A 26,369-nucleotide genomic window follows, 5' to 3' on the forward strand; every position below is an offset into this window, starting at 1 on the left:
TCACTTTAAACTTTTTATTTTTTTCTTTCATTAGTTTCTTATCTTTTCACTTTTAATTGTTTTAAAAAAATTATGTGGATTTTTTTAAAAAATAATTAAAAAGTGTCTTTTAATTTTAACGTTTTAATTTTTTAATATGTTATTTGATTTTTTCCACTTATTTTGATATCCATTCAAAATTAAATTATTTTAAATACAAGGCATTTGGAATTAAATTTGAAATCAAATCAAAAGAAAATACAAATAAAATAAAAAGAGTAAATAAAGTCAATAAACAAATAAAAGAGAAAGGACAATGACTGAAGGTAAACAAAATTAAAAAAAGTTTAAATAAAAGGATTTCTTTTATAAAAAAATTACATGTATTAACTAATTTTAAATACAAGATAAAGAAAATAAGAAGATTTAAAAAATTAATTTTTTAAAAAAGAAAATAAAAAAAATATTTGCTAACGTGGCAGACATGTGTGACAACCAATTTACTTGGTTGCATGTGCAAGTCTGCATAAAAAGTGCATGAAAATGTGAAAAGAATGAGTACAGGGAATAATAAGACCTTAATTAATCGCTGAAATTTCGATTATAATTCAGGAGGTATTTATGATCATTCTTACATATATAAATTTTTCAAGCTAATCATAAATAAATATCCTACAAAGTATGAACTATGAAGACACTCATAATTATACGATCAAGTTTACTTATTTTTGTGAGTTAAAAGTGTTTCTCAAACGTATGCTATATAGTAAATGAAAATCCTTATATAGGATCCAATCCTATTATTCTTATGTTAAAAATTGTTTGACGATGTATTTGTAAATTTTTTTATCAAAGATTTTAATTACAATTGTGTGCATTTTTTTTATCCTTCTTGTGTTGTCGAATAAGTAAATTATGGAAGAGAAATTTTCAAAAATATACAACTTTTGAAAATATTTGCGCCATGTAGCTCAATATATAATATTATAAAATTATTTTCATAAATTGATTTTTTTTCCTCTTTAACTATAACTATTTTATTTTGATATGATATTATTTATTTATGTTATTTTAAAAAAGTATTTATTAGTTGATATAGAATATAAGCGCAAAATTAGCTTCTTTTTCTGTCTCTCTTTGACAATAGGAATTTCCTTGATATTTCTTAAATACTTGAAAGCATTTTTAATTTTTTTTTTTTTTTACTACAAGTCAAAGACATTTAGTAAAAATAATTTCTATCAAATCCAATTTAATTGGGAAGGTACAAATACAATTATGTAAAGATTTAGGCAAGCTTAATACCCCCACCTAATCTCACAAACCTTTTACCTATTCCCCAATTAAACAAAAACCCCAATCCCATCATCTCCCCCACGCTCCCCTCTTTTCCCTCATCTTCCTTCTCATTTCACCTTTTTCCCATTTAGCTCACCTCATCTCCCACTTTCCCCCCTCTCTCTCTAAACACCCTTTTCTTCCTAATCTCCCTCTCTTTTGCCACGAGATTCTCCATCATAAATAGAAAAAAAAATCTAGGGTTTTCTCTTCTTCAAAGACTCTGTTTTTATCTATATTTGTAGCTGTTTTTCTACTTTTCTTGCGAAAGACCCAACTGGGTTTTGCTAATTATAAGCTTAATCTTTGTTTGGGCGGAGTTTTTGAGGTGGGTTTTTTCTCTTATTCGTTTTGCGATGCAATCCGATCTTTATCAGTGTCTGATGTGATGACTATTCTTGTTAGTCAATGGCTTTATCTCTATCTTTCTTCTCCCCACTTCATTTGACTCTACTTTTCTTGGTGTTTTTCGTAAACCCTTTAGCGATTTCGGGGTATTCAGACGAGGATATAGAGTCTGAGTTCATTCTTTTCCATCAAGATTATACCCCACCGGCGCCACCACCTCCGCCGCCGCACCCGCCGTCGGTATCATGTGAGGATGATCTCGGCGGTGTTGGGTCGTTGGATACAACTTGCAAGCTTGTATCCAATCTTAATATTACCAAGAGTGTGTATATAGAAGGGAAGGGGAATTTTTATGTCCTTCCTAATGTTACCTTAAATTGTACTTTCTTGGGTTGCGAAATTGGAATTAATGTCACTGGGAACTTTACTTTGGGTGAGAATTCTGTGATACTAGCAGGAACGTTCCAGCTGGTGGCAGATAGTGCTACGTTTAGTAATAGTTCTGCTGTGAATACCACTGGGTTGGCTGGTTCAGCGCCTGCTCAGACGAGTGGGACACCACAAGGAGTGGAGGGAGCAGGTGGGGGTTATGGTGGAAGAGGGGCTTGTTGTTTGACGGATGAAAAGAAGATACAGGAGGATGTCTGGGGCGGCGATGCTTATGGATGGTCCACATTACAAATACCATGGAGTTATGGAAGTAAAGGTGGGACAACAAGTAAGACTGTGGACTACGGTGGGGGTGGAGGTGGAAGAATAATGCTGTTGGTGGACAAATTTCTAGAAGTGAATGGCAGTGTGTTGGCTGATGGAGGTGATGGAGGTGTCAAAGGTGGCGGCGGCTCTGGTGGTAGCATCCAGATCAAAGCTTATAAGATGTAATATTTCTTTTGCTTTATTTCCTTTTGTTACTATATATTTAGAATTTCAATTTCAGTATCTCTATGTGGCCTTGATTTGCTCCATATTATTAGTTTGTTATGTTATTAGTAGTGTTACTAGAAATGTGGATATTCTTGGATAGTGCTATTTTTGTAATCCCATAATCCTCAGTGTTCAGTAGGTTCATATGTTTGTGTTTGAAATGCCTTTCCTTCTATAGGATGATGATGACTCGTTAGACTGTGAGTTGATAGGAGATAATAGAGTTGTTTTTGAGGGACAAACAAAAGGCGTTTGTCACTTGTAAAGGTGCCTCAACATATAGTTAGCATGACATACAATGAACCTTGGCTTGCACTGGATATTTTGTGAATGATTATGTCATGTTTCAATGAAAATCTTCAGCGAATGCATGGTATCATATCACTGTAAAATGTGCTTATACCAAATTTTCTCATGCAAGTACGAGACTGTACTTGCTTGCATGGTTGTTTCGACATCATTAAATATGTTAGCTAGATATATGCGATTAGGCTTGAAGAACCATGCTTGAATGGATCAAAATAAGTTGGTTTAGGAGGATGGAGTTGGATGAACATCATCAGGAACACGGAGGCCCAGTAAGTAGAAGAAGAAAAATACTCTAGGTGCGAAATTTCTTGCTATTAACTCAAGTAAAAACAGGTGTAGATCAACCTACATTAATGCACTAGGGTTGGAGGTGTGCTTCTTGGGAACCTTTGTGGTGGCGTATGGAAGGTAGTAATTTTATCTAATGACTTTCCTATATAGCGAGAAGCCAGTGTGAGAAGAAAGGATAAGATACATCTGTGCTTGGTGTTCATGGTGAGAAAGAATTCCTCTGTGCTGTGCTAGGAACAACATGCACATACTCTCCATCGAGACAGAGACTACTCATGAAGTTTTGGTGGAAGTGTGCATATTGAAAAAAAGGGAGATGAAAGTTTGATTGTATGAATATTTGTGAAGTCATAGGTATTTGAAAGATTCCTTGCTATCTATGCATGCTAGTAATTTATAGATTCATCTGTTGACTAGTTTGGTATTCAAATATTTACGCCGAACAAAACAGAGATTCAAATATTTCATATTGACCTTAGATACTATGAGAAAACATGAGAGGAGAAATATTGATTACTAGATTATATTTTATGAGTGCAAGGTCTACATCTTTATTTGGTAACAGGTAAAGCTTGGAGGCTGTTCTGGGAGTCCAAGCTCTACCCCTCTATATGTCTTAAATATGAGACATATATGATGTTTTTCCGATGAGGGACAAGTTCCTAATTAAGACTTAATTCTTATAAAACAATGATTCTTAAGACTTAACTCTTCTATTAATTTAATTCTACATGCTAACACTAATTCTTTAACATTCTAACACGCAACATTCTAACTCAAATTGGGAAACAAATTTGAGTATGTCCTTTTAAGTGGGCAGCATCCCAAGAAACTAAGAGATCTATTCAAAACTGTAGAATTAATAAAAAAGCTTATGTATGATGAACCATCGATGATAACCGAGCAGTAGCTCTTACATATGACCTTCACATTGAAAACAACAGCTTATTTCTCCGTCATACCAAAAGGACGGCTTTTCATGCCAGGTATATGGATTGAATCGTGAAGTTCATGTCTTTCTTTAGACAATAAATACAATATTAACCTACACATTGCCGACACCCCCTCCCTCAACAACCCTCTCACTTGCATGAGGAGATAAGATTTTGTTAAATTCTTCTTCTAGAATACTCACCCTGCATCAGTGTGGTGGGTGATATGGAAGGAAGACCAGAGAATTTTAAAAGAAAGAAAGGAAGTTAATTGTGAAGCTCAAGAACAAATGTATCTATAGTCTAGATCTTTGGTGAAAGACAATGGATGCAAAATGATATATAAAGTTTGATAGTTCCGTAGTTACTTACATGTGTACTAAAGAAATTGAATTTATTTTGTAGTGCACATGCCAATACAACATCACCCTGGTGCCAGTACAACTTTTAATAAATGTGCTATGTGATAAAAAAGGTCCTAATATATTCATGTAGTTTTTCTATGTAATAAGAATGGGAACAAAGTTTACTTTTCAAAAAGAAACTAGACAAAAGTTGTTCTATCAGACAGAAACAAAGAATGGAAGAAAATATGTAGCATAGGTTCTTGATGTCACGGATCAAAGAAAGGTAGTGATTTCCACTAAGGGAGGGATGATGAAGGGTTTAAAAGATGTGAAAGATCAAATAAAGGATTGATACATCAAATGCTGATGATCACATGCATGTGAAAAGTAACTGAAGCTTTATATGTACTACTTGGAGCTGGCTCTGTGAACTAGCAGAATGATTTGTGGTAATGTTCCATTAAAAAGTGGGATTTCTTTCCTTAAGTTGTAATGTTTACTTGAACTGAATGGCATCCTGATTCTCTGATTTGTTTTATGCTGTTTAATTATTCAAGTCAATTCATTGATGTCATTGAGGCATCTAGGAAGTGCATCCTAAAGATCTGGACATGGATATATGAGACTTAGGGCCTCCAAAAATGAATCCAAGCATCTTTAGACTTGAAACTTCAGAAATACAGTGCTGGCTTTGAGAGCTAGCTGAATGTAATATTATTGTAGCCTTCACTATCAGGAATAAGCTTTTGGTTTTAGGTTTTCATGCCTTCTATTTGAATAAGATGGTATTCTAATATCTTGAGTAAGGTTTCCCCTGTCGATTTTTGAAGTAAATTCATTGATGTAGGGAGCGTGGGAGATGGATGTGCCTCTGAAACATCACCCCAAAATTATGTAATCATGTATAAATATGCTCTTTCTCTAACAAATTCACATGTTATATTTGGCACTCAAGTAGATATTTGTAGTGAGTGGTGTGAAATACTATGATGACAACTTGCAATTCAACAGGTATTTTTGTTTTTGATGACCGAGAACTCTCCATTGGGTTAGTTAGTCCAACATCTATCGGTTCACTAGTTCTAAACTGCGGGCCTTCCTTTATTGTTGAGTCATTTCTCTGGGGGCTTGCAATATGAATAAGGTCTTCATTAGAAATAAAGTATATTTTTCAGGTCCTTGATGCATACTCGCACTTTGGTTATTATTGGTGCAAATTCTGTTTAGAAGCCTAGTTTCTGTCAACCTTCTAAAAAACATTCTGGTTTTTTTCTTTTATTGGGGGCAGAGCTTTTCTAAGAGCATTATGGTTCTTGTTTTTTTTAAATAAAAAAAATTATACTTAATATGAACAAGAGAGGAACTTGTGGGTGAGAACAACAAATTTTTTGAAATTGGGATCAAACATTCTTTTACTGAGTTACAGATTCTTACATGGAAATTTTCGACACAACGTGCTCATAACACATAATCATATTTTCAAAAAGGTTAGAGGAAGATTCCTCTGATGTACTCTCTCTAATCCTTCTTGGTGCTTTATAATTAAATCTTTACCTTTTCATCAAAAGTGGGGAAGGGAGAAGATGACAACTGTTACAGACTTAGTCTAATCAAATACTTCGGTGGACATAAGGGGCATATTTTTCTTCATGAATGTATCAATTTCCAAGGTGTCTTCATGAATGCATCAATTTCATTAACTTTGACATCAAAGTGGATATAGTCATTATAGAAAAGGCTCTAAAATAGCAGCACATTAGAAAAAGAACATCGATTGTGACACTTGATGTTTGCATCTTCTTGTTCTCCTTGATCTATTTCCTTGTTGATTCTCTTCGTCTTTTCACAAGTTTCTTTTGCTCCAAAAAAGATCCTAATAAGTTATCTTTTTTTCTCAAAAGTTGTTCCTGCACCTAAGAAAGCTTTGACAAAATAAAATTAAAATATCAATGTTGTTAATGGCTCTGTTAAGGGGCTTAAACCCTGAAGCTCGGTGAAGCCGAGGTTGTACGTTTCACTTGCTTGATTGCCGCTTTGGTGTACACGTCAAGGTGCTAAGGCAACTGTCTTCACCTTCACCTATGGGTTCTCTCTTTAAGGGCACAACATCGTATATGTAGCTGACTTAATAGTATTTCCTTTCTTTTGTCTAAATAATTATTGTTTGTATTTATATTTGCATTTCTCGCATTACATTTTTTAATTTTTGTTTTCTCCGTTGACTTCTCTTCGCTAAAGCCCACACTTTTATTAGAAGAGGGAGGATAGGAACAGAAATTATAGTAAAATTTGGGAGAAGGGGTACTTGTGGGTGGGAACATCTCTACTGAAGGACTATTTTGATAGAATGGGTAGTGCCGTGCATGACCATAAAAGAAGAGGGAGGATAGGAACAGAAATTATAGTAAAATTCGGGGAGAAGGGGACCTTGTGGATGGGAACATCTCTACTGAAGGACTATTTCGATTGGATGAGTGCTGCCGTGCATGACCATTGAAGTAATGAAGAAGAAAAATATATGATGTTAGATCATCTGTGTTTGAGTTTTGCTTCTAGAAAAGATGATAGGCTAAAAAAATGAATATGTTTTGTAATATACACCAAGGTGGTTTTACTGACAGAAGGTTAGTACAATAATACACTAGACCTTCCATACACACAACAGCAAACGGAATAATAGATGTATATATCCGCTTGTATTTATTCTCAATTCCTGATTTCCTTCCTAAGTTCTTGTATTCCTCTCTGTATGAGACGATAGATACACAGTGGGGGTGCTCTTTCATATCTTTCTGTTCATTTTGTTCATCCTTTAGCTTGCCAATGTCATTCCAACTGTTACAGTGAGCACCTGTAGTATGTAGAAAATGGCTAGGGACAATAACTTTGTTGTAGAACGTATAAAATAAATAACTTTGCAGCAAAACTGCAATGGAAATGAGGCTATCCACTTTTTTTCAGTGGGTCTTGCGCATGCAACACAGAGTAACAATGTTGCATTTTCTTCTTAAATTGCCAAGTGCCTAACATAGTGCACCATGGAGATAGCGTTCACTTTGCTTTTCCCTTCCTTTTTTTTCAAAAAAATAAAAATAAATTCTAAAAGGAACATGAAAGAAACAAGGGGACAGTTCATGGCTGGAAAACCTAAGCACATACTCTATAAAAATTCTTCTTTCATTTGACAATTGAATTTCAACCTTTTATTATTAGTACCTAGGAGATGAGATGCTATGAAGCTTGCCTAGCTGGATGACAGATAAAATAGGCCAGTTTTAACCTTAAGCATCACTAGGCGACTGCAACTTAACTTGAGAGGATCAATGGTTTTCTTCTTTAAATAACTCTTTTCCACCTGGTATGTAGCTCACGTATAAAAATTCTGAACTCTTCTAAATCTGCAGTATCTCCTTAGTTTACAGGATCGAACCAAAGGTTTAGCTCGAACTTTTACATTTGTAATCAAGATATATTTCTCATGCATAGTGTATACCTAATTCGGTGCTTTCTATGCGGTACTCTCTTATATTGGACTGCTTTGGAACAACACAGTGGCTTTGTTGACATTTTATTACAATGGCCTACCCCAGTTATTGGTATGTTTTAAGTGGCAAAAAAGAGTCAAATGCCTTTGCCTGCACTGCCATTTAACCCTTCCTTTTTTACCAATTGCAGGACTGGAATTGGTAGAATTAGTGCTTGTGGAGGTGACGGTTTTGCTGGTGGAGGTGGTGGAAGAGTTTCTGTGGATATTTTTAGTAGACACGATGAACCAGAAATCTTTGCATATGGTAAGGCTAAGTTTATCTTGCATGTTTAAGGATCTTCTACTTCACACATCTTTTATATGAAGAGCTATAAATAGTTGAGCAAGGGAGCCAAGCTTTGGAGAATTGACCTTCTCATGCCTTTGGATTTTATATTGAACATGGTCAATTAAACAATTATCTCTGCATAGCAACTATTCCCTTAGCAGGTTCATGCCTGATCTCTCGTCTGGATGAAAGATTTACTCTAGAAAAACCTGTAAATAAACCTCATCATGTGTGCTTCAGTATGTACATAATTGTGGCCTTTCGATAGGTAAAATGCTTGATTTTTCTATATCATTTGTTCAGCTGGTACTAAAGCCAATGCAACCTCTGTTTTCTGCCTGCAGGAGGAAGCAGTCGTGGTTGCGCAGAAAATGCTGGTGCAGCAGGAACTTTCTATGATAATGTTCCCCGCAGTCTTACTGTCAACAACCACAATAGATCAACTTCTACGGACACACTTTTGTTGGATCTTCCCCAGCCACTTCTGACAAATGTTTATATTCGCAACCACGCTAAGGCTTCTGTCCCCTTGCTGTGGAGTCGCGTTCAGGTTGATGGATCTTTCTTTTCTATTTTCAGTTTATGAAAGTAACTATATGTGTAACCCTCAGGGGTTGGCCTGGTGGCAATTGACTTGAGCCTTGGGGTTTGCTCCCTTTCAAGGTCTCAAGTTCGAAACCCGCTGGGTGCAAACTAATTTCTGAGTGCCATCGGACTGGGTAAAACCTGAATTAACCGTGGTGCACTTGCGGGAAAATCCTTGCCGAGGGCCTGTGCACCCCCGGGATTAGTCGAGGCTCTAAGAGACTCAGACACCCGGTGCAAATCAAAAAAAAAAGTAACTATATGTGTACCTCAATTAGTTGAACTTATCTGTCATAAATCTATTGAGTGAAGGAAGCATCATAGAGAATTAATTTTCCCTGAGTCTTGGTAAGAAGTTCTGTTGTTTCTATTATCAAAAAAGAAGTTTTTCTGTTTATTCTCAAGAAATATAGTCCCGTCCTACTCTTTTGTTCTATATTATGCACATCAAACTCTTGCCCTCAGGATATTACATATGTTTCTCAATGATTGCTGCATCGTTTTGCAATTAATGCTTAATCTTGCTTTGTTCTTTAGTGCTTATGGCTCCACTCTATGTTTCCTAGATTAGGCTTCTTTAACTTGTTTTCTTTGTTTTTCTACAAACGGGTTTTAGATTGGAGAAAAAGGATTGTTCTGGTTTCCTCAATTTTTTTCTACTGATGCTTTACCAATTCTTTTAAGTTGTACAGATAACCTGATGCATTGTCAGATAAATTTCGAAATTGAGTTATGTTCCAAATTATGGAACTCATGGTATTTCTAGATTGTGTTACAGGATGGGCATTGAAGCTGAAAAGGTTTAAGTTCCGCTTGACATCTAACTTCTTTTCATCTAAAAGAACTTGATTTCCTTACATGTGAAAGGAATATTTTAAAGATAGCAAAGAAAAAATCCCAAGAGGAATGGGGGTCCAAGTGTTCTCAAAGAATTAAACTGATACAAAAGACTCCAATTCTTTTTTGTTTTTTCAGTAATACAGGCGTCTTTATTAACATTATCTTTATAACACCCCTTTTAATTGAAGATTTTTGTTAATTCTGAAGCCTAAATAATCCATTTACTTTTGCTCCTTGAAAAGCCAAATAAGTGAAGGTGTTTGTTTTAACCTTGAGGTGACCTCATGAATGCCTTCTGAAACTTTGCTAGCATATTGCATCATAGTGGTTCTCCAGCTGCCTTCTGTTTGCACCTCTGCCTTTTTTTTCCGGTTATGAGTATTTTATCTCTCTCATATAGGTCCAAGGTCAAATTAGCCTTTTGTGTCATGGAACACTGAGCTTTGGGCTGGCACGTTACGCGATGTCAGAGTTTGAGTTATTGGCAGAAGAGCTTTTGATGAGTGATTCTGTAATTAAGGTAAGCGGTAGAATCTCCTTGCAAGTACATATTTTGTTGTGTCATACCATTGTAGTGCCCCCTCAAGCCAATTTTTTTGGTTATATCGAAGTGCTCATGGAATGTTCCAATTGTACACTCTTTTCCACATCTATTTTTCTTTTACAAGTGTCTTGGTAAACTCTCACTGTTACAATCTAGCTTGTGCCTCTACTTGAATCAATTTCTAGCTGTTCTTATTTTGATGCATTTACTTGCATTGACCACTGGAAACATCAACACATTCAATTACATATTGTGGGGTGCCTGTTTTATTGCAGAAAGTAGACACTTTTTAGATGATTGCAGCTATATCAGAAGATTGTGCAACCGTGCATGTGTTCCCTAAAGCTACACATGAAAGTTGAAATAACAGCTTAGCTGACCATCAGGCCTCCTCGCTGTTGTATTGTAATATATCCTAATAACAGCTTAACTAACCATTAACCATAAAGCCTTGAGTCTTACATTTTCTGATGCTGTAATATAAAAGCATAAAATAATTTTAAATGAAGAGAGGCTCCAGGGGTAAGCACAACTGAATTGACTGAAACAGGCTTCTTTGGCTTTGGTACCAGCTTTTCACACTGCTGTATCTTTGCTTCTTGTACTTAAAACTTAAAAGTGACTCTCCTTTTGCTACAGATGCCAAAAGCTATCACGTATCACAACAGCTCTGGATTTTGTGCTATGTGCGGCACCAGTTTTAAAACTGTGGTCCAGCACCATTATTCTGTATTGAAAAAATTATTTGCATGTCTAGGAGCAAAAGGAGAGTTTATATTTTGCTTTCCTTGTTGATTATTTTGGGGTCATAATCAGCCAAATGACTTGGTATCCTCTGTATATCGTTCCTTATTTAATTGTAGATTAATGTTTCTTATCATGATTAAGAATCTAGGGAGGAGTTCTTCATCAAAAATCTTTTTTGGGAAGAGTTCTCATAATTATTTATTGAGATGAAAGAGAAATTGGAACTTTATTCAATGATGATGTCTGGTCTAAATTGCTGCTTCTGTTCTCATCATGTTATATACTCTTATACCAACTTTATCCAGCCTTAGTTTCGCTTGTATGGTTTTATACTTACTTTTGGTTTCTTTGGCTTAAACTCTCTACTGTGCTTCTAGAAGACTAGAGGCATGGTTCAATTGCAGCTCTTGTACTCGTTGTCCCCAATGCCATGTCTTGTATTAATGTAGTTCTGAAGTTTTTGCAGTGATGTTATCTGACTTGGTTTTTTCAGGTTTTTGGAGCACTAAGAATGTCTGTCAAAATGTTTCTGATGTGGAATTCACAAATGGTAATTGATGGTGGTGGTGATCAAAATGTTGAGACAACAATGGTGGAGGCTAGTAACCTGATTGTTCTTAAGGTGCTCTTTCTTTTCTGTTTCCTGTTTTTCTTTGTTGTCTTCGTGCATTTGTTCATTTGAGATGTCTTCCAAATGCCATCTTATGCAGGAGTCATCTCAAATTCGTTCGAATGCAAATCTTGGAGTTCATGGACAAGGGTTGCTGAATTTATCTGGACCAGGAGATGCTATTGAAGCTCAAAGACTAGTACTGTCTTTGTTTTACAGTGTCAATGTGAGCATAAATCTTGTTCTGTATCCTATTGTTTCTGTTCTTTGCAGGCGATGTGCAATAGATTTCTAACTGGTTCCATACTTGCTTTCACTAGACACACTTGATTTTTCCTCCTCGCTTGATTTTTTTTGTGTGTTCTGATATCAGTATATTGATTTTTGCATCGCAGTTAGTAATTCCTTCCCCCCGGCACCTTTCTGTGAATATCTGATTCATGATAATGTATGCCCATAGTCTACGCATCGTATGTGTATCTGCTGTTAGTGTTCCACTTGTCTCACTTGCAAGGTGGTAACTGAGCATAGGCTTTGCTTAGGTTTTTACCTGGTCTATGTTCTGCCTTGGCTCCTGAGACCTGAGGAGCTTGGTACTCCAGTTCCAAAACTTCATATGTAGTTTTGTTATATATATATATATAATATCTCCTAATTTCTTGCCTACTTTTCTCTTACTGCATGTAGATTGGGCCAGGATCGGTTTTGCGTGGTCCTTCACGAAATGCTACAGCTGATGCTGTGTGAGTTCCCTATTACTCCTTGTTCCCCTATTCTTTCTTACCCAAGATGCTTCTTTGATTTGCTAATGGGATATTTGGTGCTTGGTAGGAAACCAAAGTTGAACTGTGATAGTCCAGGTTGTCCCTTTGAATTGCTCCACCCCCCTGAAGACTGCAACGTGAACTCTTCACTGTCCTTCACTTTACAGGTGCCATTATCTGCCCAGTACCAAAACAGAAGTCTGTATATAATGTGTGCATTGATTGTACATTACACTTGTGCAACTCTAATACTTACTTTATCTGCAGATCTGTCGAGTTGAAGATATCCTTGTGGAAGGCCTCATAGAAGGATCTGTTGTTCATTTCCACAGAGCAAGGACTATAGATGTGCAACCTCATGGAATTATTAGCACATCCGGAATGGGTCTGATCTTAATTTCCTTCAGTTTATATTTGATGTGACCATCTTAAGTTTTTTTATGTCACCCCCTTGTTTTTAATATCTATAGGCTTTCTTTAGGCAGGGTTTAGTGATTGCTCAGATCAAATGTTGCACTCTTCCATCTTTAGGATATTCAAAATGTATGATAAGCCTGAGAAATAGTAGTGATATATACCACTCAATGCTTTGAGAGTTCAATTCCTTTGTTAAAGAAAGGTTCAACTTTACCTTATATAAAAATGCCCAAAATTTAGATGCAAATTTCAATTATTAATCCGTCAAACAAATCAAACTACAATAATTTACTTAATCTTTCTCTAAATGTAACATTTAACCCCACTGTTTCACCTATTCCATTTTGTCATCTCCACAGGCTGCAATGGGGGAGTAGGCCAAGGTAAAGTTCTGAGCAATGGTCTTGGTAGTGGTGCTGGTCATGGTGGTGAAGGTGGATATGGATATTATAATGGAAGCTGCATTGGGGGTGGCATCACATATGGAAATCCCAATGTGCCATGTGAACCCGGCAGTGGAAGTGGGAATAGTAGCCTAGCTGGATCAACTTCTGGTGGTGGTGTTCTTGGTAAGTTTGAGTTTGTCTTCTTGACTATATTCCCCAACTTCCACTTTCTTCCCTGTTGTAGCTTTCTCATAATTTAAACATCTGATGTTTCTGTATATGAGAAGTGAACTACCTGCAAACGGATGATAAATTATGATCGGTAATTGAAACAAATTGCATAAACATCTATTGCCGTACTGATTTGTATTAAAAGTGGAAAATTCTTCATATGGCTTGAAGTGTCCTCCATATGCAGTAGAATCGTTATCATGGCATGCCATGGGCGGAAGTGCAAAAGTGCAATGTATGCTTTGTAATGCAGAAATTTAAATGTTAAGCTGCAACAGTTTTAAATGCCACTTTTTTAAATTTATTTTTTCATTTTTTTAGAATGGTAACAGTTAGTCTATATATCTACCAGGTATACTACATCAAAATATGTAGTCCCCCTTCAAAAGTATTACAGCTTACAGCTTAAACAACTATCTATTGTTCGTATGAATAGTCTAAAACATAAAAAATATCTTCTGTGAGTTATTAATTTCTATTTACACCAAAAATAAAACAGAACTAAACAATTCATTTTAAACTCCTGTAAGTTGCTCTGCTTGTCTTTTTTTTTTTTGAGAAGGTAACAATTTTTATTATAAACCAGTACTTAGGTAGTACTGAAAACTCCTTTACAAAAAAGTATGAAAGTGTAAGAACAAAAACAGCAAGCCTATCATGATTCTAATACTTCTAGGATTGCTTTTGCACCTATAGGGGAACTCTTTGTACACCAAAAACATAACAACAGAATACAATCTGTTTTGATCATTTGTAGGGATCTACTTCTATCCTCAAAGCTTCTAGCATTCCTTTCTCTCCAAATGGTCCACCAGATGCATGCTGGAATGGTCCTCCAATAACTTTTGTTCTTTGCCCCAATTCCTTTTTCCTTCCAACTTGAGAGAGTGTCAACAATCTTGCTAGGCATTGTTCATTGAATGCCTCTGAGATTGATGAAAATCTTCCACAGTTGATCAGTGATTTACAATGTAAGAACAAATGTCTAACTGTCTCAGCTGCTTCCCCGCATAAACAACAGTGTCACTAGAATGTTCTCTTTTCCTTAGATTCTCATGTGTTAGTACTGCCTCCTTTGCTAGCAGCTAAGTGAAACATGCCGCCTTGAGTGGAATTTTGGCTTTCCAGATTTGTCTCCAAGGCCAATTGAGGGTTGGTGGAGCCCTGTTTATGACCTTGTAACTGGAGTTCACTTTGTATCTTCCTTTGTTGTGCTCTGTCCACCAAAGGCAATCCTCCCCTTCCTTCAAACCTTGAAATGATTCCAACCTATTAAATAACTCAACTAGTCTACAGATTTCCCAGTCATTTAAGTTCCTTCTGAGAGATAGATCCCATCCTTGGGGAGACCACATTTCAGCCACTGTTCCATCTTTATGTAGTGCTAAGTCAAAGATGTCTGGGACGATCTCTGACAAACTACTATTACCAAGCCATCTATCTTTCCAGAATCCTGTCCTGATACCATTGTGTACTGTTATAGTAGTATGATTCCTTAGGAAAGGCCACCAGTTCCTAATTGATCTCCAAACAGTAACACCATAGAGGTTGGTTGCTTCCTAGGTGACCCATGAATCCATCTCTCCATACTTCAGTTTAATCACCCTGCTCCACATTGAGTGTAGTTGCTCTGCTTGTCTTCAAAACATCTCCTATTCCTTTCTCTCCACACTGTCCACTAAACGCATGCAGGGACAATCTTTCATCTTCCTTCCTTTTTGCCTGCATTGCCATTCTTGTTCCGGCAATTTAGCAGTCCTTTTAATTTCCCTGGCCTCACCCATTTAGTCCTCCTCAGATAAACGAATATCTTCCACAACTGGTCTGTCCACATACGATGTAAAAAGTATGGTTGATTGTCTCCGCCTGTTCCCCACATAATACCCATCTAGAACGTAGATGAACTCCTCTCTTATTCAAATTCTCATGTGTCAATGCTACTTAACCAGAAGCCAAGCAAAGCAGTTCACTTTATAACGGATCTCTCATTCCCTTTTGTCCCACATTATAACAATGTCACCCCTAGTCCCACTTCTTTTTGTCGCATCTATAGCGAGTCTTACATTCGATAGAGGTCAGACAGATCAACTCTGCATTCGTCGTGTTTTGATCCAAAAATCAGATTTTATTGGATGAATCGATCACAACAATTAATTAAATTTTGAAGGAGAGATATGTCATTCAAATTCCCCCTCTATGGTTCTTTACAAATAATACACAATTATATATACTAAATACTAATACATAACTCATTGGTGCACCAAAATTTAAGTAGTTACAGGAGACTGATGGTCAGTACAAAATCATTTTCCACACTTCCCCAAGCTTCCTTTTAAGTACCACATATTAGTCAAAGGTTGTTTTGTCATATGCTTCTACATCTTCTAATCCTTTATCAGAAAACCCAGCTGAACATAACATCCTTTACTGTAGTGTGTGATGCACGTATTCCAATCAGACTCAGTACCGTCCACCATAATTGACTAGCAACCAAAAGTGACTTGTAACAATTGGTCCACATCTTTCCTCGAGTGTTGTACATGTGACACTGGTAATTATTCCTCCTTTTAATTAAGTAATAGTTACAGATGATTTGTGTGGTTGGCCCAACTAGGTTAGGATCGAGTCATAGTTGGCTGTTCCTTGATTGAAGATCTAGGGTCTTCACGTTCTTCAAACATGGCAATAATTATATCCGAATCTAATGCTATTTCTTCCATTGTGCTCTTCCTCTTTTTCTTCACTTCTCCATTTAAGGTCCAAATACATTTTTTTATAAATCAAAAAGTTCCATTAATAAGCACCAAGTCGGTGTTGAAAAGTAAGAACAAGATGCGCGCGTGACTCTGGTTGAGACAATTGCCTTCCACCAAGTTTTCCCAATAAACAATACAAAAAATCTTCTCCTTACACCAAAGTACAAGTGAAATAAAAAAAATCTTTTAGTGCTTTCTACTCACTCTCTCGTTCCATATACTCCAATAGAGACAAGGTGGTCATGTTCCATGTTGCCTTCCTTTCATTGCTGATCCTCTCCAATCTCAAACTTGTAATTGCTTCCTCCACTAAGGTCTAAGAGACAGTTTGGATTGGCTTATTTTAAGTGCTTTTAAGCACTTTTGAAGTGTTTGGGTAAATTTAAAAATTGCTTATAAGCACTTGGGTTTAAGCTAAAATGGTAAAACAAAGAAGACAAAAGTCATAAGTTAGAATTTCTAACTTATGGCTTTTGGCTTATACGTCAAAAGCCAATCCAAACAGGCTCTAAGTACTTTTGTTTGATAAAATGATTGATTGTCCCTCTTTGACGAGGGAAGAGAGCATGGATCAGGTGATCCATTGGATTGTTCCAAACCAACCATCTTGGACCTAGCAAATTTACTTCAGGCGGAAAGCTTGACTAGACAGATAAAAGAGCTTTAAAAATAGTTATAGATTGTTCTCCTAAGCTCACTTCGGTTCTTTAAGCTCTGCTGATTTTTTCAAACTTGAGCTTTAATGGACAAGTAAACGAACCTTGTTATGTGATATATACTCTTTTTTCAAATATTTCAAGAGAAAATATTACATTTGCAACAAGTTCTCGAACCTGTCAACTTCTGTGTGCTTTTACTTATTTAAAGCCAGTATCAAGTGCAGGTTTTTGCTTGAGTGCCTATAATTCGTCTTAGCTATATCAGTTCTGGTGTGAGTGTTATCCTGGTGCTTTACACATTGAATGAAGTCCAGTTACATGCTATTGTGTGACTATTTGCGATGAATAACTATTATGGTTTTTAATGCTTTCTCGTAAGCCATCTTTGGATATTGTGTTAATTTGTCTTCTGTCTGTCTTATTTTTATGTTGCCATCCGAATGCAGTGATAGGTTCATGGGAGCATCCCCTTATGTCTTTGTCGGTTAAAGGCAAAGTTGTCTCTGACGGGGACAGCTTTGAAGAAAGCTTCGGGAAGAAAGGTTATCTAACTAGAGGTCAGTACATAGGGCCTGGAGGTGGATCCGGTGGAAGTATTCTATTATTTTTGAAATCACTGCATCTTGGTGAATCTGGCATCATGTCAAGCATTGGAGGTACTAGCAGTTCCAGTGGTGGTGGAGGTGGAGGTGGTGGACGGATACACTTTGACTGGTCAGAAATTTCTACTGGAGATGTGTATCAACCTATAGCAACTGTTAATGGAAGCATCCATACAAGGTTTGTGCTGATATGAAACAACATATTGCTAATTTTTTTTTTGAGAAAGTTAACATTTTATAGACGAAATACACCAATAGTGTATTTTAGTAGTAATTACATCAGGAGTTTACAGTATTCTGGACTTATTTATATTTTTGATATAACCTATTTTGATCTTTCACGGAACACCAAGTACCTCAATGCTACTTTTGCTTGTGACATTCTTATCATTCTTGCAATAACACTTCTTAAAGAAGTTCCTTACAAGGGTGTAACCTGTAGATGTGTAGCTATACATCAAAAGGAAAAGATTATAGATTCATAATGCATAAAGTGCTTGTGTGTCAGTATTGCAGATGTTATTATCAATTTTATGTTGCACTTTCTGCAGTTATTTAATCTTATAATAATTCCATCTTACCTTCCGTTGCAAAGTTCTTTAGCCTTTTGATAAACTATAAGGTAATGTATAAGTACTTAATACACTTTTCTGAACATAAAAGAACAAGAAGCTTTTTGTAGACTTTTACATGAAATAGAAAATCCCATAATAATTCAAGAGTATAATTGGAAAGAAGCTTTTTGTAGAGTTTTAAATCAAACATAAGATTAGGTGGGAAGCAATGAACCAAACACTTGATAAAAAATAATCCTTGCATTACTAATCCACGCGTTGCTAATCCCTGCGTTATTAATATATGTACCAAACGGCCCCTTAGTGATTTAAGTTTATTAGTTGCATCTATTAGTAATTTGTCAAGTGAGCCTAATGGCTAGATCTACTTCAGAACCTCAAGTGCAATTTTGCTGCTTCAAATATCCAAATATTAAGTCTTCGGTCTAAGATCCAGCTAAATGGGAGATAACACTAGGCTGCTAGAGACTGGATTATTTTATCTTTTTTTTGGAGAAAGTGACTGGATAGAAGTTTTCCAAGTGTTGATACATTTGTACTCTGAATGTATTTAAGATTTCCATGACTGACAGTGCTCATTTAATTAAAAGCATTACAAAGACTCCACTGTGGCTTCTTTGTGTATCTCACATGTGCGTTGAAATTCTTAAAAGTACTCTCCTTATTTTTCCATGAGATAGTGGTAAGGCCTGCTTACATCTTACCCTTCCCAGACCCTACTTGTGGGATTTCACTAGGTATGTTGTTGTTGTTACTCTCCTTATCTTAAGTTATTAAATCTTCTTCAGTTGAATTAACCAATTGTTCCTCTGATAACAATATTTGAAATATACAGAGAATAAAATAGTCATAGCTTTTATCTTTTAGAAAGCAATCTTTTTATTTGGTTATAGCTATATAGTGTCAGGAGCAGTTAGCAAGTAGATAACACAGAATATTTCATCAATATATTTTGATTATTGTTAATGTGCTCTTTTTGTTCGGGAAGTTTCTTAAATTATTGTAAATAAGTTATGCTGGAGGTGAGTGATGCTTGATGAGCCTCAGGAGAGATCTTTAACGAGCCTTCAAATCAATTACTAATCCAGTACATTTGTTGACTTATCACTTTAATAATGGTTCCAGGAGTTTATGTTTGTTGTATTTTTGTCATGTGTGCTGTTTCCTCAGGGGTGGATTGGGTGGAGAGCAAGGTGGTGTTGGTGGAAGTGGAACTTTGTCTGGAAAGCCGTGTCCAAAAGGGCTTTATGGGATTTTCTGTGCGGTAAGTGCCAAATAATATCTATAAGTTTTTCGTTGTTTCAGCTTGAGAGAAGGTCAAATAAAGAATTTCCTGGAGGGAGGGGGTGGTTGTTTCTTTTTTCATAACATCAGCCTGTTGCCTTTTCCAACTGTGTTTCTATTTTTCCTTCCCTGAATTCAGAAGTGACTGGATCTGTGATTTTTTCTTGTTTTATTGGAATTCCTCTGTTGTGTCTATACAGGAATGCCCACTTGGTACTTTCAAGAATGTCACAGGATCTGATAAAGCCCTTTGTATTTCATGCCCACATGATGAGCTCCCACATCGAGCTGTTTATATTTCTGTTCGAGGTATGACAAATGATGAGATGTTTATAGCAAACTGCAAAGGCTTTCACCGTATAATGGAGGAAATAAAGAGGCCAGATATGATTTACTTTCCCCGAATGTAGATGCTTTTTGGGGGGTGGGGGTTCGTTTAAAGAATATAAGAAATGAATCTGTCAAGACACTTGGTGTTCAGTCTACTTTTAAATAAGTACTCCGCAGTGTTTAATCTCTTTCTTCATGCAAGTCTACTAGTTGATCGATAAGTAACATACAGAACATCTTATCATTGAAATTAACTTGTATATCTCTGTTTTTCCTGCATTGTGGACATGTTTTTTTTTGCTTATTGTGTTGTTTCAAAATTTGTGAAAGTTTGTTCTCTACACAGTTTCTCTGCTGATAAGGTTGATTCATCTTTCCTTGTAATAGGTGGTGTTACGGAATGTCCTTGTCCTTATCAATGTGTTTCAGAGAGATACCATATGCCTCATTGTTATACAGCTCTTGAAGAACTAATCTACACATTTGGAGGGCCTTGGCTGTTTGTTTTTCTCCTTTTTGGTCTTCTCATTTTGTTAGCCTTGGTTCTTAGTGTAGCTCGGATGAAGTTTGTTGGTGTCGATGAATCACCTGGTCCTGCTCCCACACAACAGGGTTCTCAAATTGATCACTCATTTCCGTTTCTGGAGTCACTGAATGAGGTTTGTCCGATGTCTTGCTTGCTGACATACAACAATGCACTGTATTAGATTGTATACATTTTTCCTAGCTCAGGTGAAACTTGGCATTGTCTTTCTTTCAGGTTTTGGAAACAAACAGGGTTGAGGAGTCACAAAGCCATGTCTATAGATTGTACTTATTGGGTCCGAATACATTCAGTGAACCTTGGCATCTGTCTCATTCTCCTCCCCAGCAAATAAAAGAAGTCGTGTAAGAGGATTTCTTTTTTATTGTCCTGGTATCTTCAGTTTACTCTTTTGCTTAGAGTGTCCTGCTTCGACTGTTACACATGTTTCATCAAAGTCTTTCTTCGGATAGGCTCTTTTCAAGTTTTCTCTTGCATTACTTCAGAAGGAAAACGAGGGAAGAGGATAGATGCATCACTTTCTGCCTCCATTTTCCCTTGGTGGTTCTTGTTTTTAATTTGTTTTTCCTAAAATTTGGGATTTGAATCTATCTTCTTTAAAGAATAAATTACAAACTGGGAAATTGCTATTCAGTGGTTCTGTATTTGTCTGCCAGATATGAGGGTGCCTTCAACACATTTGTGGATGAGATTAATACTATTGCTGCCTACCAATGGTGGGAAGGAGCAGTGCACAGCATTCTTTGTATCCTTATGTATCCTCTTGCATGGTCATGGCAGCAATGGCGGCGTAGAATGAAGTTACAACGTCTTCGTGAATTTGTTCGGTCAGAATATGATCACGCTTGCTTACGTTCTTGTCGATCACGTGCTCTTTATGAGGGGCTGAAGGTTAGATTATACTGGACTTTGATCAAGTATGATTTACCATAATTTTGTGTTTAAGCACATTTAGAAGCTAGAATATGTGCAATTTTGCTTCTATTATTTGCTGTTCAAACTCCATTTTTTGTACTCCGGCTTTGTGCATGCTTGTTTTATGCAGGTGGAAGTCTCTTGGGTCTTTTCTAGTGGAGCTTTATTTATTCATCAATAAAGTGGCATAGTCATTTTGTTAAGTTTGAAACTACAGCATCTTCATTCTGTCAGGGTTTTAAGAGGACAACTATGTCATGTTGAACAGGAAAAACAGCATCTCTATTGTGGCATAGTTCTACTTATTGTTAGTTTAAAAGCCATACTGATGTGTGCCTTTTAACTTGTATTACTTCCATCTGCGTACTATAACTCAAATTTGATTTCATCTACCGCCTCTTCAGTTTTCCACCGTCTATTTCTTCATAAAATGTAAAGACTTCCATCTTAATTTTGTTTTTCAGCCATATTCAACAGTTTCTAAAGGTGTTAACATATATGTTACCTGGATATGTCAGATGTTGAATTGAACTTTTTCTTAATATATCAATGAAGATTTTCTTTTACAGTTGCAAAAAGGTTTAAGTGTTGTTTTCCCCTGTTTTTATCTGATCTTATGAGTAGAGTCCCAAAAGCAAGTTTTACTGAAGCATATGGTTCGAGAATGACTTCTCAACCTTACCTTATAGGTTTCCATGTTGTAGGTAGCAGCAACACCTGATCTAATGCTAGCATATGTGGACTTTTTTCTTGGCGGTGATGAGAAGCGAAGTGATCTGCCTCCTAGTCTTCACCAGAGGTTTCCGATGTCTCTTCTATTTGGTGGTGATGGAAGTTATATGGCTCCTCTCTCTTTGAATAATGATAATGTTATCACCAGTCTGATGAGTCAGGTTAGTCATCCACTGAAAATAAAAAAGGAATTTAGGGACAGAAGTATGGATTTCCCGATGCTTTAATCAATTTGTATTTAAGATATGCAATTTTTTTCAGTCCATTCCTCCTACTACATGGTACCGTCTTGTGGCTGGTTTGAATGCTCAGTTGCGTTTGGTACGCCGAGGTTGCCTTAGGACAATGTTTCTCCCAGTGCTTAGATGGCTTGAGACTTTTGCCAATCCTGCTTTAAGGATCTATGGTATCCGCATAGATCTGGCGTCGTTCCAAGCAACAACTGACAGCTATACTCATTTTGGACTTTTGGTGTGTGTTATCGAAGAAGAAACTGGACTACTGCCTTTTGAAGATCTTGATGAAGGTTCCAGAAGTGAACAACTATCATGGTATGGTGTGCACTTAGAGTTCCCTTCAGATACTCTATTTGGTTTCTCCTGCCTTTTGTCTCCACTCCCCTCCATTTTGACATTCCACCGTCTTAACTCCCATACTTCCCATCGTTCCACTTGTCTCTGTGTCTTTTATTCAAGTCATGAATACATATAAATATGTACGAATCATATATGCATTGTTCGTATTACTGGCAGTTGCTGTCATTTATTGTGAAATTTCTATATGGATTGTGGTCACTGAAGAAGGGGTGGGAGGGGAATGGCAAAAGAGGGCAGGGGTTTTAATCATCTGAAAATCCTAGATTAATTAGTTCATGTCTGCAAGTTAAAGCATTTCTTAATAATATGCAATGTCCCTCTGGAATTGGAGTCTTGCTAGAAAAGAAGAGCAATTCATAGCTATTGCATCCTTGAACATTATCTGTACCAGTGTCTGCCATTTTTGCTATTTGGACTAGGCCCCTAACAGTTTTACCTTTTAACGTGAGGGAAGGTGTCAATATTGATTTCACATCATTCCCTTCATTTGGCTCCCCCACACTGCAAGGGCCTAATTAATCTATTTGTTTCATTGTTTGCAGTGATGGCAGCATAGACGGGCAGAATCCTGCGGGCTATCTGAGAGATGAATCAATTTTAAGGGGGCATGACAAAGGCACTGTAAAGCGAAAGTTTTACGGTGGGATTTTAGACATTGACAGTTTAAAGATGCTCAAGGAGAAAAGAGATCTGTTTTATGTTCTCTCTTTTCTAATCCATAACACTAAACCTGTTGGTCATCAGGTCTGCCCCACTCTCTCTGCATCTTTTGGAGGATGGCCTTTAAGTTTCAATACTGAGGACATTTTATTAATGTTGCAGGATCTTGTTGGTTTGGTCATTTCGATATTGCTGCTGGGCGATTTTAGTTTAGTGCTGCTTACTTTGCTCCAGCTGTATTCGATTTCCTTGGCAGATGTCTTTCTGGTTTTGTTTGTTTTACCTCTTGGGATATTACTTCCATTTCCTGCTGGTTTTAATGCTCTCTTCAGTCATGGGCAAAGGCGTTCTGCTGGTCTTGCACGTGTATATGCTTTGTGGAACGTTACATCCCTGATTAATGTTGTAAGTAACCTTTACCCTTTACCCATAAAAAGAAAAAGAGTAATTATGCCTGTTGCAAACTTGTTTTAGCAATCTATATGTTTCTTTCCCAACTTATATACCTTTTATAGGGCCCCGAAATGGTCAGCATTCTTTAAATGGTCCTTATATTCTGCCTTCCCTTTCCTCTTTACTTAATGTGTCATATTCTGGGAATGATTGATGGAGGGAAAGATGCAATATTGCTGATGTTTGATATAAAATCATCCCTAGTATAGGACTTTACATTTTCTCTTGTAATAGGCTTAGTCTATTTCTGTTCTTTTCATCTGTTAGGATTTTCCCCTGATAAAGTGTCAATTAGTTTGAAGTTATGATCTTTGTATACTTCTGAATGGGATCACTTGGAACTACTTCCTCTACCAAATTTGAATGTTATCCTCTCTTTGGTTTATCTCAAAGATAGTGTCCACTTCCTCGACGTATATTATTATCAGAATATTAGTTACATAATCTACAACCATAAAAAGGTTGTTTGATGAAGAACCATTCTGCTTTAACAGTGCACATTTTTGGCACTCAGGCAATACCCTGTCTAAGTCAAAATATGTCTCAGTGTGTCAAAAATTACTTGGGATGTTTACTGATCCGCTGAGATGGCTGAGTTGCATCTCTGATTCTTTTTTCACGAGAAGTTCTGATCTTTTGTATTGACAGATTAGGACCATTCAGGGGTCATTTGGTAGGAGTGTACAAGAATAGTGTTGAATAGAGTGTATTAGTAATGCTGAGATTACTTCTTATGCACTGTTTGGTTTTGTTTAAAATAGCATGCATTACATAATTTCTAAATAAATATTGTTTAAAAAAAACCCTCCACAAATACGGTGGAAAGGATGTGGAAAATGTATAGGGACAATCGGATCTTTAACTACTATACTAATGCATGCATTGCTAATACCATGATTTGTCATGTATTAGTTATACATAGCATAATACCAAATAGAGTGTATAACTAATGATAGGTTGAAAAAGTGTACCAAACAAGATGTTAGTAATACACAAGTTAATGCATGCATTATTTTTACTAATGCATCCTACAAACAACCCCTCACTGTCTAAACCATTCACCGAGGGTGTTAATAACTTTTAGTTAGCCAACAGTTTTCGGGTTATGCCTACTTACACTGTATATCATCAATTTCATACCAGATCGTTGCATTTATCTGTGGATATGTCCACTATAGCACCCAGTCAAGCAGGAAGCTTCCTTACTTCCAGCCATGGAACATGTAAGCATTCTGAAGTTTGTCCAATGTTTATCTGAAATTTATTTAATTTCGTACTGTTGTGAAACTTTGCATGGCTCTGTCAATCAACGCCTTTTGTTCTTGCAGGGATGAAAGTGAGTGGTGGATATTTCCTTTCGCACTGGTTCTGTGTAAATTTATCCAATTGCAGCTCATAAATTGGCATGTTGCTAATCTAGAGATTCAAGACAGGTCATTGTATAGCAATGACTTTGAACTGTTTTGGCAATCATAATTCTGAAGCTGAGGAGGAACATATTCCCGCTAACACCCATCTTTTTTCTGGGTTCATTTTGAATTTTCTGCATCACCCATTTTTTGCCTTTTTATAGTCGTTTAGATAGTGAATTGTCACAGATGTAGAAAGGAATTGGGTAGAAAACAGAAGAAAGTTGAAAGAGTAGATAGAAATACTGAAAGAGGCATTCATTGTGTAACACCCCCCACTTTTGGTTGTGCAGTTGTGTTTCTTCACTGTAAATATCCAAGAGATCCCTCCCTCTTCTGGAAATTCTAATGTAATCTTAAGGGTGATGTTCATTAGTTTATTAGTCAATAAGATGTGCTTTCCTACCTTAATTTTGTTGCCTCTCACTTTGGTACCTTTTTTCTACCTGCATGCATGATTTTCTGAATACAAGTGCAAAATAATAGACCAACCTTTTTACATCTTCAAAATAAGAGATGTTGCTTTGTTGCAATGGTGAAAACATTTCTTCCAAAATGAGGCAAATTAGGTTTATTGGTATTGGGATAGCGGATTAATGGGTGGTTTGGGGGTATGTATTACTTGATCTTCTTATTGGATAAACCATTTAACCCTTTTAAGTATAGTTACCCTTTGTTATATATATATTAGTTTAGAACTTTGTTGAAAATTTCCCTCCATCAAACATCTTGTCCAGATTCAGTCATGCGACTAAAAAATGATGCAATTGGGAAGAGGTGGAGCAAATTGTTGTGAGATTTCTTTGTTTGGGATATATGTGACTGGATTGGAATTGGAACGTTTGTGTACCTATGTGATATAGTTTTCTCGCTACTTACTAGAAAATTCTACTTATGGTGTTAGGCATTCTCACCTCGTGCCTTATGTTTTCGCCCTATTTGCTTCACGTAAGGAGATTCAACTATGAATTTTTTGAGTGAAGTGTTAAAAACACATTTAAATTATCTTTTTTTTTTAGTTTCACATATAAACTATCGCTTTGAGAAATACACCTCAATGGTGTGTGTAATACAGTTTCTCTAATAATTTATTTAATTTTTGTCAAGGTGGACTGTTTTGTCCATGTGGAGTATCATGTGATAATTTTAAAAAAAAATAAAAGAGAGTATAGTACTCACAGCATCAAGAGAGTGTAATAAAAAAGAGAGATGTGTTTCTCAAACTAATAAGTCATAGTTTAGGTATAATACTTATACTCCCAATAGTTTAGTTATGAAACTCAAAAAAAAAGATAGTTTAGATGTGTTTTTGACACTTTACTCTTTCTTAATTGGCTTTGTTGATTACTTGATAAGCCGACTAATAACTTATCAATAATTCAAACCGAATCAATCGATATCTTATTAGGTAGTGAATTAGTAAATTTAAAATCGATAACTAATAAAT

At 36.3% G+C, this 26,369-nt stretch overlaps 1 protein-coding gene across 1 annotated transcript; it reads left to right on the forward strand.

Annotated features, from left to right (window-relative positions):
- Positions 1-1,331: 1,331 nt before the first annotated feature.
- LOC129889271 (uncharacterized) lies at positions 1,332-25,331 on the forward strand. The gene is made up of 22 exons (XM_055964502.1): positions 1,332-2,543; positions 8,144-8,259; positions 8,628-8,833; positions 10,109-10,228; positions 11,493-11,621; positions 11,710-11,835; positions 12,297-12,352; positions 12,441-12,540; positions 12,641-12,758; positions 13,150-13,359; positions 17,269-17,602; positions 19,170-19,263; positions 19,484-19,592; positions 20,001-20,272; positions 20,374-20,501; positions 20,814-21,048; positions 21,777-21,965; positions 22,066-22,355; positions 22,943-23,144; positions 23,223-23,465; positions 24,657-24,736; positions 24,842-25,331. Exons 1-22 carry the CDS (start codon positions 1,726-1,728, stop codon positions 24,987-24,989), a joined length of 4,323 nt encoding a protein of 1,440 aa, XP_055820477.1. The 5' UTR covers positions 1,332-1,725; the 3' UTR covers positions 24,990-25,331.
- Positions 25,332-26,369: the final 1,038 nt, after the last annotated feature.

This window comes from Solanum dulcamara, chromosome 5 (genome assembly GCF_947179165.1).
Source record: "Solanum dulcamara chromosome 5, daSolDulc1.2, whole genome shotgun sequence".
NCBI classification, from domain to species: Eukaryota; Viridiplantae; Streptophyta; class Magnoliopsida; order Solanales; family Solanaceae; genus Solanum; species Solanum dulcamara.